This window comes from Budorcas taxicolor, chromosome 13 (assembly GCF_023091745.1).
Source record: "Budorcas taxicolor isolate Tak-1 chromosome 13, Takin1.1, whole genome shotgun sequence".
Classification (NCBI taxonomy): Eukaryota; Metazoa; Chordata; class Mammalia; order Artiodactyla; family Bovidae; genus Budorcas; species Budorcas taxicolor.
Genome location: NC_068922.1, coordinates 25,958,794 through 25,977,217, shown reverse-complemented (window position 1 = coordinate 25,977,217; position 18,424 = coordinate 25,958,794). Strand labels below are relative to the sequence as shown.

General features: G+C 39.2%; 1 protein-coding gene across 1 annotated transcript in view; it reads right to left on the bottom strand.

Moving 5' to 3' along the window:
* GPR158 (G protein-coupled receptor 158) overlaps positions 1-18,424 on the bottom strand; it is a 298,586-nt gene that overhangs the window by 22,945 nt on the left and 257,217 nt on the right. Inside the window, exon 6 of the mRNA XM_052651252.1 lies at positions 15,054-15,163. Coding sequence (XP_052507212.1) covers positions 15,054-15,163 — 110 coding nt within the window. The remainder of the gene's footprint in view (positions 1-15,053; positions 15,164-18,424) is intronic.

The window sequence follows — 18,424 nt, the reverse complement described above, 5'->3', positions numbered from 1 at the left end:
AAAACAAAATTCAACCTTACTACAGGGATCTTTCCAGCTATCCTTTCTTTAATATCATCTCCAGAATATTCTTAGCTGATTTTAACTCCCCACTCTCATTCTGATATTTTAGGTCACAAAGTTCTGACTTGACATAAACTACCATAATGGTTTATGGTACTATAAGGGTATCCATAATCAATTTCTAAATGAATTCATCTTTTCAACTTTTCTGTTTCCTCTCCCATCTCATTCTTTCAACATATTAAATGAAATGTTCCTATGAATTATTCATAAAAATCATTATAAATCCAGAAATGAAACTTACAAACCTGAAATAATCTAGACATTTTTTACTATCTTTTCTCTCAATGCAGGGCTTTGATAGCTCTTCCCCCTAATATCCAGTAAAGAAAGTTATTTTCTAGCATGTTCATATTTATCCTCCCCCACCCATATTTCTTGGCTTCCCTGGTGGCTCAGACAGTAAAGAGTCTGTCTGCAGTGCAGAAGACCTGGGTTTGATCCCTGGGTCTTCGGGAAGATCCCTTGGAGAAGGAAATGGCAACCCACTCCAGTATTCTTGCCTGGGGAATTCATGGACAGAGGAGCCTGGTGGGCTATAGCACAGTGGGTCACAAAGAATCGGACATGACTGAGCAACTTTCACTTTAACCCATATCTTTAACTCCATTGTCCTTCAGCTAACACACAGTGTGAATTTATTTAATTCTGAATAAAATACTTATCCTCAATTTTAATGTGGAACATCAGAAAGGTTTTAGTATAAAATAAGAATACAAAAGATTACTTTAATTACTCATCATTTAACTGCAGACAGTCCCCAATTTAAAACAGTTCGACTTAGTGATATTTTGATTTTACGATGGCACAAAGTGATAAGCATTCAGGAGAAACTGTGCTTCGAACCTGAATTTCGATCTTTTACTGGGCTAATGGTATGTGGTACAATACTTTCTCCTGATGCCTCAGCTCTCAAGACAGCCACGGGATCACAAGGTTAAACAACTGAACCACTTACAACCATTCTGTACTCATTCAATCATTTTGTTTTTTACTTTCAGTACAGTATTCAATAAATGATATGAGATATTCAACATTTTATTATGAAACAGACCTTGTGTTAGATGATGTGGCCGAAGTGGAGGCTACTGTTAAGTGTTCTGAGCATAGTTAAGGTTCAGTTCAGTTCAGTTCAGTCGCTCAGTCATGTCTGACTCTTTGCAACCCCATGAATCGCAGCATGCCAGGACTCCCTGTCCATCACCAACTCCCGGAGTTCACTCAAACTCACATCCATCGAGTCAGTGATGCCATCCAGCCATCTCATCCTCTGTCGTCCCCTTCTCCTCCTGCCCCCAATCCCTCCCATCATCAGACTCTTTTCCAAGGAGTCAACTCTTCTCATGAGGTGGCCAAAGTACTGGAGTTTCAGCTTTAGCATCACTCCATCCAAAGAAATCCCAGGGCTGATCTCCTTCAGAATGGACTGGTTGGATCTCCTTGCAGTCCAAGGGACTCTCAAGAGTCTTCTCCAACACCACAGTTTAAAAGCATCAATTCGTCGGCACTCAGCCTTCTTCACAGTCCAACTCTCACATCCATACATGACCACAGGAAAAACCACAGCCTTGACTAGACGGACCTTAGTTGGCAAAGTAATGTCTCTGCTTTTGAATATACTGGGCTAAACTATGATGTTAGGTATGTAAGATGCGCTCACAACTTGACAATAATCTCAATCTACAATGGATTTATCTGGATATAATTCTATTGTAAGTCAAGGAAGAGCTGTAGTTACCAGATTAGTTATTCTCCATTCCCTGGGTGAAACACACTAGCACTGGTAGCGAACACATTGCCTCCCTCTGCTGCTGCTGCTGCTGCTGCTAAGTCGCTTCAGTCGTGTCTGACTCTGTGTGACCCCAGAGACGGCAGCCCACCAGACTCCCCCGTCCCTGGGATTCTCCAGGTAAGAACACTGGAGTGGGTTGCCATTTCCTTCTCCAATGCGTGAAAGAGAAGTCGCTCAGTTGTGTCCGACTCTAAGCGACCGCATGGACTGCAGCCTACCAGGCTCCTCTGTCCATGGGATTTTCCAGGCAAGAGTACTGGAGTGGGTTGCCATTGCCTTCTCCTGCCTCTCTCTGCTGCTGCTGCTGCTAAGTCACTTCAGTTGTGTCTGACTCTGTGCAACCCCATAGACAGCAGCCCACCAGGCTTCCCCGTCCCTGGGATTCTCCAGGCAAGAACACTGGAGTGGATTGCCATTGCCTTCACCAGTGCATGAAAGTGAAAAGTGAATGTGAAGTTGCTCAGTCATGTGCGACTCTTAGTGACCCCATGGACTATAGCCCACCAGGCTCCTCCGTCCAGGGGATTTTCCAGGCAAGAGTACTGGAGTGGGGTGCCATTACCTTCTCCCTGCCTCCCTCTAGCACGCCTCAAACACTTCTGCTCCAGGTAGTTGAATTGCTGCCTATTAGGAATCACTTGTACTTGTTCCCAAATTAAACCCACTGTTATCATCCTTTTTTGAAGTATAGTTGATTTGCGATACTAGTCTCAGGTGTGAAACTAACCGTTTCACAGTGAGTCAGTATTTTATAGATTTTACTCCATTTAAAGTTAGATAAAGAGGGGAGGTGGTAGCTGGTCTGGGCCTTGATGAATATCAATTGACAGAAATGGAAGAACGTAGAAAAGATACAAGAGGATATTCTAACTGAAGGGAAAAACATAACAAAGTCCAAACCAGAGAAATGTTTTGAGGGACAGTGGGTGGAAATGTTTCGCAAGAGGGGAAGTTTTCTTTAACCCAGAAGAACTCTTAGGGATTTTTCAAGTTATTTCGAGGGGTTTTCACTGGGTTGAGAACCACTGCTTCAGAGAAAAATAGTTATGATTTATATCTTCTTTCTATGGCCACGATGTGGAAAGTCATTAACTTTTCTGTTACTTGAAGATTTTCACATATTTGCTCAAAGAGGGCAAATAGTGAATTTTTAAAACAACTATCTTTAAAATATACTACTTCTTAACCAGATGAGCTTGTTATTTACAGAGGAAATCTATATGATCCCAGTAGAGTAATCTTTTCGTCAAGAAACCAGCTTACAAATTATCAGACATTTTCATATTTTCCATGGGTATTTATCATCAAGTTTGAGAATTTAAGACTGTCAGGTCCCCAAATCTCATTTCCAGAGAGGGAAAAACCAAAGCCAAGCCCTCATGAGCCTCCTGTTATCAATTTTACTGACTTTCAAACACTAGGAAATACAGTAACACAACTCTGTACGGCAGTCTAAGCATTTCAGGATATTGGTTTTTGTAAAATGGAATAAGATGCATTTTTCTAGGATTGCCTTAAAATGAAATGAGAAAATTCTGCTACATCTTTTTAAAAAAATGAGCTCTTGTTAGTCTATATGGGTTCACTGCCTAGAAACCAAGCTCTGAAAGTGAAATCCTTAGACATGCACTTATATGAAATACAGCTAAAGAAAAAGTGTAACCATTAAACTAATACAGATTACTTTTCCTACAATTTTTTCATAGATAAATCTTTAAGCTATCATCTGTTGAGAAGGTTTCACTATTCTCAATGAACACAGTAATATATATGAGGACTACAAAAAAAATCTCCAGAATTTAATACAAAATGGCATAAAGTATATATTCAGTTCTCATTAATAGTAGATAAATTCATAAATAAGAATTTATGTAGATAATAAAGAAAGAAATCATGTTGAAACAATAAAAAACTATGGCAATCCAGGAATTGGCTGTCACTATATGTCTACTCCTACTTTTTCACTTTCCACACACTTCTTGTCTGAGCTCATAAAATTACTATAAGGGCTTATATTTAGGTTATATGATTATCTTCTTCAAATATCTAATTGCTAGTTTGGGATTTTTTTTAGGTTTTTTTTTTTTTTTTTTGGATGTGGACAATTTTTGAAGTCTTTATAAAATTTGTTACAATATTGCTTCTATGGTTTTTTGTTTTTTAGCAAGCAAGGTATGTGGAATCTTAGCTCCCCCATCAGGGATTCAACCCTTCACTCCCTGCACTGGAAGGTGGAGTCTTAACCATTGGACCATGAAGGAAGACCCTCTAATTGATTGCTTCCATTATGTAATATTCTCTGGTTTTCATTATATTCCTCTGTCAGCAAGTTTTTACTTTCCAGCACAGAGTCCTCTGCTTCAGTCTTCCTTTTAAATAAGACTGCTCCTCAAGGATCTCCTAAATGTTGTCACTGTCTGTTTTTGCTCTACCTGTTATACCTGGGAAATTCCAACCACGACTCTGCTTCAGTTATGTACCTGTTGGTGAGTCCCAAATCTGTAACTTTGGCTTGTTGAGATCACTCTCCTGAGCTCAAGATCTATAGACTCAGTGACCCACTGGACATCCAGAGGTCCCAAAATAAAATCACTTTCTCAATTCCTGTCTCCTCTAACCCACTGCTCATGTGTTACCTGTCTGAATGACCAGTACCAGTTAATTATTCAAAGCAGAAACCTAGGAAGGAACTTTGATACTTTTCCCTCATCTATGTTCCAAATACCAAATGCATAATTAAGACTATCTGGATACTTCCCTAGAGGTCCAATGATTAAGAATCCGCCAGGCAATGCAGGAGACTTGGGTTCAATCTCTGGCCAGGCAACTAAACCCGCATGCCTCAAATACTGAACCAGGGTGCCACAACTAGAAAGAAGCCTAGTTGTGCACAATTAGTATCCATCGAGTCGGTGATGCCATCCAACCATCTCATCCTCTGTCGTCCCCTTCTCCTCCTGCCCTCAATCCCTCCCAGCATCAGAGTCCATGGCAGAAAGTGAAGAAGAACTAAAAAGCCTCTTGATGAAAGTGAAAGAGGAGAGTGAAAAAGTTGGCTTAAAGCTCAACATTCAGAAAACGAAGATCATGGCATCTGGTCCCATCACTTCATGGCAAATAGATGGGGAAGCAATGGAAACAATGTTAGACTTTCTTTTTTTGGGCTCCAAAATCACTGCAGTTGGTGATTGCAGCCATGAAATTAAAAGACACTTACTCCTTGAAAAGAAAGTTATGACCAACCTAGACAGCATATTGAAAGAGATATTACTTTGCCAACCAAGGTCCGTCTAGTCAAGGCTGTGGTTTTTCCAGTGGTCATGTATGGATGTGAGAGTTGGACTGTGAAGAAAGCTGAGCACTGAAGAACTGATGCGTTTGAACTGTGGTGTTGGACAAGACTCTTGAGAGTCCCTTGGCCTGCAAGGAGATCCAACCAGTTCATTCTGAAGGAGATCAACCCTGGGATTTCTTTGGAAGGAATGATGCTAAAGCTGAAACTCCAGTACTTTGGCCACCTCATGCGAAGAGCTGACTCACTGGAAAAGAGTCTGATGCTGGGAGGGATTGGGGGCAGGAGGAGAAGGGGACGACAGAGGATGAGATGGCTGGATGGCATCACCGACTCGATGGACATGAGTTTGAGTAAACTCTGGGTGTTGGTGATGGACAGGGAGTCCTGGCGTGCTGCGATTCATGGGGTTGCAAAGAGTTGGACACGACTGAGCGACTAAACTGAACTGAGTGCACAGCAATGAAGAGTCCATGTGCCACAACTAAGAACTGCCACAGCCATAAAAAAATATTTTTAAAAATAATTTAATTTTTACCTCTTAAACACTTAGAATATCTTTCAAATCTTTCTATTTTTCTCCATTTTCACTGCCACTGTACAGCTCCTGGTCATCAACCTATTTCCTCTAGTAGCTTCCTAATCAGTAACCTTACTGTTCTCTCCCACCATCAGGCCACACTGTACGTTAAAGCCACAGCGATGTTCCTAACTGCACTTCTGATCCTGTTTCTCTCCTGTTTACAGTCCTGTGCTTCTCCACCCAAATCCAGCTGCCTTAGGATGGTAAAAGGCCTTTAAAAATTGGTCCTCCTTGCTTCAGCAGGCTCATCGCTCACCATTCTTGCCTTCCTACAGGTCTCTGAACAACATGGGGTGTCCTCTATCTGAACCTTTACCCTCCTTTTCCTGTACTGCCCCTTCCTCTCCCCTCATCAATATAAACACCTAATTTAGCCAATTCATACATATTTCTTCAAGGTTCAATTGAGATGCCACCTGCTCTAGGCCAGTGGTTCCCAAACCAGTAGCATTAACACCATCCTAAAACTTGTTAAAAGTGCAAATTCTGGGGTCCCCTCCAGATCTACTATGTCAGAAACACTGGGGGTTATGGCCCAGAAACCTGTATTTTAACAAGCCCTTTAAATAAATTCTGATGAAGGCTATAGTTAGAGAGCTGCTGCTCTAAATAATTTTTCTCCAAAGGCTTAAGACTGGTGCACCTGTCTTTCCAACGGGCTGACTGCTCTAACCTGTCAGATACAATTTTGAGTTTTTGTTACACTGACAACAAAATTTAAAACCTCTAGTATCAGAAAGTTTTCCATTTTCAGAATATTTGCCTTTGTGATTCAACCACATCTTTTTTGTTTACTACAAGAAAATGAGTATGTACATAATCAAGCCATACAGGCTTCTACTAATTTAACTGGAATAATCCTGAAGTCTTAAAGTTCTCCATTAGATTTGAATTTCTATTAATTTTACTGCTTTCTTAGAAATTCCAGAAAATAAATGCTTCTGATGAAAGATAGAAGGTGATTATTTGCTTTTATAAATATAAAGCCACTCAATTCTTGGCAAAAGAGCCTTGATAGTAAACAACACAAAAAAGGCTGAAGTCACTACTACTCAGTCTGCCTTAAGTGGTTATAAGCTCTCATGTTTATCAAACTTTTCATCAATTTTTCAAAATTTCATTTTCAGAAGTAACATAACGCTACTTTTTAATCACTAGATATATTTAAAAGGATCAGTATCACCTAGGCAAAAACAGATTTTAACATTTATGAGACATGAAGTTCAGGAAGACTGTGGTGACTATTTTAAGTGACTGCTATTATAAGAAGGAAACCCACAACTCAGCTTCCCCAATATGGGTAATTTTATCAATTCCAATTACCTGCTTTAGCTCTCGTATCTCATAGTAACCTTCCTTTCTTTTGACCTGATTGTAAGTAGATAAGGGGGAAGAAAGTTATAAGACTGTTACAAGTCAAATATTTGATAGAGCTAGAAGGAATCTGCAGATTATTTCTTCTGTTCTCAGGAAAAAGGCAAGAATGTCTGTTTTTACCACTTCTATTCATCACTGTACCAGAAGTTCTAGTATGAGTAATTTGTAAAAATAAAATAAAATAAAATAAAATGAATCCATATTGGGATGGGAGAAGTAAAGCTGTAACTATTCAGTTCAGTTCAGTTCAGTCGCTCAGTCGTATCCAACTCTTTGCAACCCCATGAATCGCAGCACGCCAGGCCTCCCTGTCCATCACCAACTCCCAGACTTCACTCAGACTCACGTCCATCGAGTCAGTGATGCCATCCAGCCATCTCATCCTCTGTCGTCCCCTTCTCCTCCTGCCCCCAATCCCTCCCAGCATCAGGGTCTTTTCCAATGAGTCAACTCTTCACATGAGATGGCCAAAGTATTGGAGTTATTCCCTCCAAAGAAGTCCCAGGGTTGATCTCCTTCAGAATGGACTGGTTGGATCTCCTTGCAGTCCAAGAGACTCTCAAGAGTCTTCTCCAACACCACAGTTCAAATGCATCAATTCTTCGGTGCTAAGCTTTCTTCCCAGTCCAACTCTCACATCCATACATGACCACTGGAAAAACCACAGCCTTGACTAACTAGACGGACCTTTGTTGGCAAAGTAATGTCTCTGCTTTTGAATATGCTATCTAGGTTGGTCATAACTTTCCTTCCAAGGAGTAAGAGTCTTTTAATTTCATGGCTACAATCACCATCTGCAGTGATTTTGGAGCCCAAAAAAATAAAGTCTGACACTGTTTCCCCATCTATTTCCCATGAAGTGATGGGAACAGATGCCATGATCTTCATTTTCTGAATGTTGAGCTTTAAGCCAACTTTTTCACTCTCCTCTTTCACTTTTATCAAGAGGCTCTGTAGTTCCTCTCCACTTTCTGCCATAAGGGTGGTGTCATCTGCATATCTGAGGTTATTGGTATTTCTCCCGGCAATCTTGATTCCAGCTTGTGTTTCTTCCAGCCCCGCGTTTCTCATGATGTACTCTGCATAGAAGTTAAATAAGCAGGGTGACAATATACAGCCTTGACGTACTCCTTGTCCTTTTGGAAGCAGTCTGTTGTTTCATGTCCAGTTCTAACTGTTGCTTCCTGACCTGCATATAGGTTTCTCAAGAGGCAGGTCAAGTGGTCTGGTATTGCCTTCTCTTTCAGAATTTTCCACAGTTTATTGTGATGCACACAGTCAAAGGCTTTGTCATAGTCAAGAAAGCAGAAATAGATGTTTTTCTGGAACTCTCTATCTACTCTGTATCTATTAGTAGATGACACAATCTCATATATAGAAAACTCTGAAAACACACACACAGATAATCTGAACTAAACACCAAATTCAGCAAAGTTGTAAGATGTAAATTCAACATTTAAAAATAAGTTTTATTTTTATATATAAGCAATGAGCAACTTGAAAATGAAACTGACTAAAGAGTTTCATTTACTATAGCATCAAAAAACACCTAAGAGTAAATTTAACCAAGAAGGTAAAATATGTAATCTATACAACATCATTGAAAAATTTTAAAAGATCTAAAGAGATGGAAAGTGTGTTCATGGGCTGGAAGATCTAATACTGCTAAGATGGCAATATTCCCTAAATTGATCTACAGGTTTAAGTCAATTTAACAAAACAGTGTGATACAAGCATTATGACAGACATATAGAACAACAGAATAAAGCTGATCATCCAGAAATAAATCTCTACATCTTCAGTGAACTGGTTTTTTTACACAGTGCCAATATTATTCAATAAAGAAAAAAATAATCTTTAAAAACAAAAATATAAAAAAGGGAGCTCCCTGGCTGTCCAGAGGTTAGGACTTGGTGTTTTTACTGCCATGATCCTGGGTTCAATCTCTGGATTGAACTAGATCCCACAAGCTTCTCACTGCCACCAAAAAAAAAAAAAAAAGAAATCTTTTTAACAAATGGTCCTAAGGACAAGTATATATCCAAGTGCAAAAGAATTAATTTAGACCTCTATCTCACACAATATACAAAAATTAATTCCAAATGAATCAAAGACTCAAATGTAAGAACTAAAACTATAAAATGTTTAGAAGGAACCAGAGGTATAGATCCTTCTGATCTGAGGTTAGGCAATGGTTTCTTAAATATCATACCAATATGTACAAAAGAAAAAACAGATAAACTGAGCTTCATAGAAATTAAAAAAAAAAATCTGTGCACCAAAGCACACTATCAAGAAAGTAAAAAAAGAAAACCCACAGATATGGAGAAAATATTTTCAAATAATTTATCTGATAAGGGCCTCAGATCTAGAATTTATAAAAACTCATACAACATCAAAACGCAAAAGCCCAATTAAAAAATGGACATATTTCTAAAGAGATAAATAAATGACCAATAAACACCTAAAAATAAACTCAACATCATCAGTCACCTAGGAAATGTATAAAAAATTTTCTTCCTTTTGTGCTTTAAAAAATTTAAAGTTTCCCTGTAAGAATACCTAAAATAAATAAATATAAATATCTTCCAGCCACTTTTCAAAATTTACTAGGGGAAGGGATGGAATGGGAGGTTGGGGTTTGCAGATATAAGCTATAGATATGGAATGGATAAAACAACAAAGTCTTATTGTATAACACAGAGAACTATATTCAACATCCTGTGATAAACCATAATGGAAAAAGAATATAAAAAAGAATGCATAGATGTATAACTGAATCACTTTCCTGTACAGCAGAAATGAAAACAACACTCTAAATCAACTACACTTCAGTAAAAATGTTTAATAGGAAACAAAAGTCGCTATCTATCTATCTATCTATCTTATCTATCTATCCTTTCCCACAAAGGGTAAACATTTGGTGCTAATGAGCATAGTAGAGAAAACTGCTGTGAATTGCACTGATCCAGAATGGGTAGTCCTGAATAATACATGAAATGAAAATCTCCATGTCAGAGCCAGAAGAAGGTTTTCTTGCAGCTTGCTTAAATGTTCGTTTTAAATATACTACAAACAAAAAAAAGTTTTATTTTTTCTTGACTAGCCTTAGAAGAAGGAAAAGGCAATTTGTTTTCAGAAACCATACTGTAGGAAATAGGAAAATGTTCTTCTGGCATTAAGTTTCTTAATCTCTCTCCATTCCCTTTCATTTAAAATAGTTCCTCATTTTTCCTCTTGAAAATATACTTGGCTTTCCTGAGCCTAGAGATATTGCCTTTCTAGGTTTCTTAAAACCAACCAACCAGCAAACCTAGCTTAGCAAGTATTCTGTGAGAGGTTCTTTTAGATCTGTCCTATATCATTAATGTCCTAAGTCAAACAAATCTATGGTTACTGAAGGAAACTCCTTTTCATAAATGAACCTTCTCATTTTTGTCTACTTCAGCTCTGTGTTTCCTTATGATCCCTACTGAGCCAGATAAAATCTGTCCCTTTCTCCTTTCTTTTTCTGAAGAGAAACAGTTTCAGGTTCAAATAAAGTGCACTGCATGAACAGCCTGCCAGTGAAGTGGGGTGGTGGGACTGTCTGTCCTGGGCACAGGTAACAGTTTCTGTATAGACTTTTAGGCAATAATAATAAGTCAAAGCTGTTCTGCTTTTTATCACCACCTTATGCTGGTGATTCTAAACAATGTCAGTGATAAAACAACTCCTCCCTGAAGGAGTTGTTCACCTCCTTTCACCTCTCTCCTCTAACTTGCTCCACTTCTGTACTGCATTGTTAAGAAATAAAAGACTTGTGACTTTCCTTTGCATTGGCATGGTAGTCTTTGTCTGTATAGCTCTCAAATATGGGGAGAGACCCCTAAAGTAAAGGTGGGAAATTTAATAAAAGTGATGAGATCCTTAAGTTCCAGGATAACAGTATCATTTCTAGTGACAGATGAGATCCTATTCCTTTTTAATATTTTCTTCAAGTTTTCGGAGCTACTGGAATTCTGTAAACACTACAATGGATCAGTGAGAGATCAGGATATAGAAAAAGAAATGTTCAACAATTTTACTAAGCCCTGAGGGAAATGGCTGAAATAAAACAAGAACTCAGGTCTTTCCTGTTTATCCTATTCTCAAGAGACTAGAATAATCGTTTTATTTATCAGTACTGATAATTGCCTTGGAATTTTCAGCCTTAGAGAGGTGAGATTTACTTTTCAAAAATTTGAAATAAAAAATGAAGTTCTTATGAAAATGAGAATATGGCGTTCAAGGGATGTTATCCCTTAGCTCAGGCTACCTTGATCCCTCAAGCCACCTTGGGTCGGGTGTGCCCAAACCTGGATCCTCAGCTTTCCCTTCAGTCTGTGGCCTTCCCCATATCGTTCCAATGAATTCCCTTTTTGCTTAATTTAGCTATAGTCAGTGTCTGTGGTTTGCAACCAAAACCCCCTACATGACATATTTACATATATTTCTATCATGTTTAAGATGTACAACAACTCTACAGGCGGGCTGAGAAGTGATTTTCAGATGTTAAAGTCATTTATTCTTGGCTGTATAAATAATTAATTGCAGAACTGAAATTCAAATTTGGATTTGTAAAGATTTATGTCTTTGCTCTCCGATCATGTTACTATTAATATAAAATCTTTGAAGCCCTTTCTTGAGGACCATGTGTTGCTTGCCTATAAGAGATATCTACCAGAGACATCCCTGCAGCTCCATTTATTATAACCATCTGCCCATTCATTCACTTAACAAATGTGTGAATGCATATAACGTGGGCAAGATGCAGCACTAAGGATGGTGGACAGAAAGCTGGCTCAGTCAGTCACTTCCCTAGGGCTGCTCTCATTCCTCTGGGATGCTGATTCTTCAGTTTACAGCCTTAAACAATATTGGAATCAGTTCCATTTAAACAATATGGAAAAAACAATATAATATAAACCCATTTGGTTCAGACAGGATAAGAATAATTCAGCTCATTAAATTAGAAATAGTTTCCACTCGATTTAAGCCTTCAGTAGATAATCCTTCACTGCAATGCCTTCTAGAGACACAGAGAGAAAACAGTTTGAATTATAGTCTTTAAAATAAACAAAAGAAGGATGAAGTGATCTAGTTTACCAAATTCCAATCATTTGCATACCACTCCCAAGATTCCTGCCTGTATCTGTGTACCAGCTAATATTTTCTTTAAATTTCTTCTATTTAAAATATTTTAAAGAAAATTTTACATTGCCACTTTAAAGGAAGAACTGATAGATAATCCACACACAGAATGTAATGATGAAAATGAATACAGTGAAATAAAGAGAATAGATTTCATCTAGATCGTATTACAATGGGAGGCTCTAAGCCTGAAGTTTGATCTGCTCTTTGTTGTAAAGGAAAATCAGCAACTGCTGGGCAGGTGTTAAAGACCTATTATTTCCAAACTAATTTTACTCCTGGAAATAATGAGAAGGATAGAAAGAAAACCTGAATGGAAGGAATTTTCTTGCTTTATGATTCTGTGTTATTTATTGGATTGGCAAAAAGTTTTGTAACATCTTATGGAAAAACTAGAATGAACTTTTTGGCCAACCCAATAATGTTGTGTTTTTGTCCCACAATCAGCCTCTTGCAGACCATGGTGTCACGTGTTTCAGACACTTGAGGACATGCAATAAATCAGGGGAATAGGAATGTGTTAGGTGTGGAGGGAACTGTGGGAAGCTGTTTCCAATTCTGCAGCTGACATTTTCATTCATCCATTAATCAACTACTAAGCATTAAGCACCCACCATGTGTCAGTCATTGTGCTCAGAGCTGGGGATTCAATGTAAGACCCTCACTTCAAGAAGATAATTAGTTAAAAATCAAAAAAATAATTACATAAGCAAACTGTAGCATATAACAGAGGACCCTAAGACTCACAGGGAGAGAGATCATTCTCAAGAGGCCATCTATTCTTCTGGGAATTCCAGAAGTCTTACTGTCCATGATAGGCTGTCAATGTCAATAGACTGTCAATTTCCTTTAGTGAGCACCAGTTGAAAAACAGTTATCATATAAGGAACAGAGATTGAAATGGACATGAGAGCAAAGTGTGCTGTGATATGGAAATAATAAAGTCAGCATCAGGAAGAACACTAGAGACTCACCTGGTGGTAGTTTAGTCTAGTCATGTCCGACTCTTGCACCCCCATGGACTGTAGCCTGCCAGGCTCCTCAGTCCATGGGATTCTCCAGGCGAGATTACTGGAGTGGGTTGCCACTTCCTTCTGCAAGAGACTCATCTAATCCTTTCTTTTGTAGGAAATACAGGACTATAATTTCCTAGATGCTAAACTGAGATTTAAACTGAACCTCCTGAAGTTACTATACAACATACATAAGAAAGGAATCTTGAGAGAGTTAAGGATATCTACATTTGTTTCAAAAAGATAATCAGGAGTATTCCTAGTTATTAAAGTAAGTACAAAAAATAATAAGAGAAATAGAGTGGAATGAACTGGCAGAGTGGCACTGACATGAATTCACTACTAGTGAGAAGCTAGAGTGCTGCACAGGGAACTCAGCTCGGTGCTCTGTGATGACCTTAGAGGGGTGGGACGGTGGAGGGGAGGTGGGAGGGAGGCTCAAGAGTGAGGGGAGGATATATGTATACCTATAGCTGAATCACACCGATGTACAGTAGAAACTAACACAACATTGTAAAGCAATTATACTCCAATTTTAAGTGGGATTATTGCATAATACAGAGTATGCAGTGATCACATTTTAATAAATGTTGAAGGGATGGCATTTAAAGACAAATATTTAAAGACATATTTATGTCATCTAAGATAAACTGTCACATGCATGGGCCATATCAAGATACATTTATTGAGAAATATTTACAGTCAAATTAGCATGAACACATGAATGGCCTACTGTGATTATTAAAGCAGCTTTAAACCTGATCAACGTAAAGGGTTTCTTCTACTGAACTACAGTGTTATCCTGCAGGAGAAATTTCTATTTTACCTCCTATGTTCTTTGGCACCACTACCATTTGGGAAGTGGAGGCAAGGGAAAGCCCTGGAATCATTTCCAGCTATCCCTACTCTTTGCGGACTGGTAATTTATTTTATCACCACTTTCTTCATAATATTTATCATATACACTGAAAAGATTTTTGTTTAAGATTTTTTTGATATGGACCATTCTTAACATCTTTATTGAATTTGTTACAATTTTGCTTCTGTTTTATGTCTTGGTTTTTTGGCCATAATGCATGTGGGATCTTAGCTCCTCCACCAGGGATCAAACCTGTATCCCCTCTGCATTGGAAGGCCACGTCTTAACCACTGGACGGCCAGGAAAGTCCCTACATTTCTAAAAGTAGTCGATTTTGAAACTAAAATATAAGGGAATTTACCATGTTCTCCAATTTATAAGGCTGATAAGCACTGGAGAATATTGGATAAGGAAGGAAACCAAGAACACCATTTTTTGGAAATTCACCCAAGGAATAAAAGCAGGATTGCCCTGGGAAGTGGAACTCAGGAGTGGAGGACAGCAGCTTTTTGTCTGGCAAGCATATTGCTGAATTCTACTATAAAGGATTGTTTGGTAGCTCTGGGCTTGATTATTTCAGCTGTATTGTCTTTCTTCCTGTTCTTAGTGAGTAAATACTATTTCACATTCATTGTAAACTTATTATTTGTTCAGAATTAACCTTTCCATAACCAGTGGCACATTCTACTAAAGCACATTGCTCAAATTCAATTGTATTAAAGGTTTTCCCAGAGAATCCTAAAGATATTGCCTTGAAAATGAAAAGCATGTATGATTTTATTACCTAAATTCCTGAAATAAATTTCAGGAATTTAGGTAGTAAATTCCTGACTGAGCTTGCAATTATATGCTAAGCGAAACACTTTGATCCTCCCATGGGAATGAGAACTAATAAAATATACCTGTGAAGCTTGAGAGTGACAGTTCCATAAACAGTAGCAAAACCGAGAAGGCGGACCCATCTTAGGAGAATACAGCGAAATGTGCTTGGCTCAAAGTACAAAATAACAACCTGTGGGATGAGAAGAGAGAGAAAGAGACCTTCAGGATCAGCTGATGACCCACAGACTAAAATCAGTATTTCACAATCTGACGTTTAATACATGTGTGTTTTGACACGAGCACATATTCACGTGAGTAAAACACTAAAATATGATTCTGATCATTCACTGTCCAAATCAAAAGTCTCCTCATGGCTTTCAAATCAGATCTAAAGTATTTAATTCTGACTTTCAGGCGTTTCTAGCAATTGTCTCTAAATTTCTATTATGTCCAAGCTTCAGTTCAGTTCAGTTCAGTTGCTCATGTCCAACTCTTTGCGACCCCATGAATCGCAGCACGCCAGGCCTCCCTGTCCATCACCAACTCCCGGAGTTCACTCAAACTCACATCCATCGAGTCAGTGATGCCATCCAGCCATCTCATCCTCTGTCGTCCCCTTCTCCTCCTGCCCCCAATCCCTCCCAGCATCAGACTCTTTTCCAATGAGTCAACTCTTCACATGAGGTGGCCAAAGTACTGGAGTTTCAGCTTTAGCATCAGTCCTTCCAAAGAACATCTAGAACTGATCTCCTTCAGAAAGGACTGGTTGGATCTCCTTGCAGTCCAAGGCAAGCATCAATTCTTCAGTGCTCAGCTTTCTTCACAGTCCAACTTTCATATCCATACATGACCACAGGAAAAACCACAGCCTTGACTAGACGGACCTTTTTTGGCAAAGTAATGTCTCTGCTTTTTAATATACTATCTAGGTTGGTCATAACTTTCCTTTCAAGGAGTAAGCGTCTTTTAATTTCATGGCTACAATCACCATCTGCAGTGATTTTGGAGCCCCCCAAAAGAAAGTCTGACACTGTTTCCACTGTTTCCCCATCATTTCCTATGAAGTACTGGGACCAGATGCCATGATCTTTGTTTTCTGAATGTTGAGCTTTAAGCCAACTTTTTCACTCTCCTCTTTCATGTTCATCAAGAGGCTCTGTAGTTCCTCTTCATCTTCTGCCATAAGAGTGGTGTCATCTGCATATCTGAGGTTATTGATATTTCTCCTAGCAATCTTGATTCCAGCTTGTGCTTCTTCCAGCCCTGCGTTTCTCATGATGTACTCTGCATATAAGTTAAATAAGCAGGGTGACAATATACAGCCTTGATGTACTCCTTTTCCTATTTGGAACCAGTCTGTTGTCCAAGCTTAAATGTCTTTGTTTCCCCAGATGGGACAGCCAAATGTGCTTTCACTGCCTGCCTTTCTTACCTGGAGCCTTGTCTTTTCCTGTATCCACACTTTTAGTAATATCTTCTGCCCCCATATGAAATACCCCTGAGAGGATTATCTGTACTGCACCCCAACCCCCCATCAATCTACCAAAAATAGGAAACCCACAAAAAATCTCGCTACTGGAAGAACTACCTAAGGCATATTTTCAAGAACTTTTCCCTTTTTTCTTTCCAATACTAGCAGCTACCGCTAGACATAAAGATATTTTATTTGAAGTGTGTGAAGCAGGATAGAAGTGAGCTGCTTTTGGCACTAAGTAACCTAAGGACCAAAGAACATGTAACAGCTGCTGAGTGTATGACCACAGGATATAAACTGTTCGCAGAGGTGTAGGAGGGCGGGGTGAGAGAAAGAGAGACACATTCAGGGCCAGCAAGAGAGGAAGTGTGTCACCCCCGAACCACCAATTTCCTTTTACCTTTAATATTGCCTCTTGGGAACTCACTATGCTTTGCCTAGAGGTTTGTTTCCCCCAATTTTGTTGAGAGGAATTCTGTGTTAAGGTCTAAGGCGGGGTGTACCCCTATGGGCATTTTAAGGAACGGTTCTTCAACACTGCAAGTTTCTTCCTTTAAAAAAAAAAATCTATTCATTTATTTGGCTGCACTGGGTCTCAGTCGTGGCATGAGAACTCTTTTAGTTGTGGTATGTGGGATCTAGTTCCCTGACCAAGGATCCAACCTGGACCTCCTGCACTGGGAGTGCAGACTCTAAGCCACCAGACCACCAGTGAAGTCCCTGGAAGTTTCTTCAGAGGCTTACAAAAGTCAATCAGCTGATTAAAGTGGTGGGATGTGCTAGGCATTGTGATAAACTTCAGAGCAGTCCCCCATTTCAAACAAATCTGCACAGATTATCCACCCATTTGATCAAACATGATTTTTTTTTTAGCTAGCTTTAAAGTCAGCTTGATTGCTTATACTTTTTGGATACCGAACACAACAAATTCAGGAAGAAAAAACAAGCACAGAGAAAAGAATATACATTTTAAAAATATGTACAAAATAGAAGAATCCTTTAAAATTATTTTCTTTTGCAAATATAGATACAACACCAGAGATAGAAAATTGACCTCTGCTGTCTTTGTTCAGTGGGTGTAAGGCCGGGTGCTTCTCTGGAAGAATAATACTTAAAGATAGACCAGTCAGTGGCCAGCACAGTCCAGTGCTCTGTCCAAAGCTCTGACACTGAAAGGTGTGCCGCTCCTGTTTCACGCCTGGTATTTTAAAGATCTGAGCAAGTTTCCTAGTAGTGTCAGACACAGCAATTCTACTTCCCTAATTGACTTGTCAAGTGTTACTTGCTCCAGGTCAGTGAAACTGGCTGTGAATTAAACCACTTTCATGAGAAATAGATGGGGAAACATTGTCAGATTTTATTTTTTGGGGCTCCAAAATCACTGCAGATGGTGACTGCAGCCATGAAATGAAAAGATGCTTACTCCTTGGAAGAAAAGTTATGAGCAACCTAGATAGCATATTCTAAAGCAGAGACATTACTTTGCCGACTAACGTCCACCTAGTTGAGGCTATGGTTTTTCCAGTGGTTATGTATGGATGTGAGACTTGGACTGTGAAGAAGGCTGAGGGCCGAAGAATTGATGCTTTTGAACTGTGGTGTTGGAGAAGACTCTTGAGAGTCCCTTGGACTGCAAGGAGATCCAACCAGTCCATTCTGAAGGAGATCAGCCCTGGGATTTCTTTGGAAGGAATGATGCTAAAGCTGAAACTCCAGTACTTTGGCCATCTCATGCAAAGAGTTGACTCATTGGAAAAGACTCTGATGCTGGGAGGGATTGGGGGCAGGAGGAGAAGGGGATGACAGAGGCTGGATGGCATCACTGACTCGATGGATGTGAATCTGAATGAACTCCAGGAGTTGGTGATGGACAGGGAGGCCTGGTGTGCTGCAATTCATGGGGTCACAAAGAGTCGGACACGACTGAGCGACTGAACTGAACTGAACTGATAGGTGAAGAAGGTGTTACATTGGGGT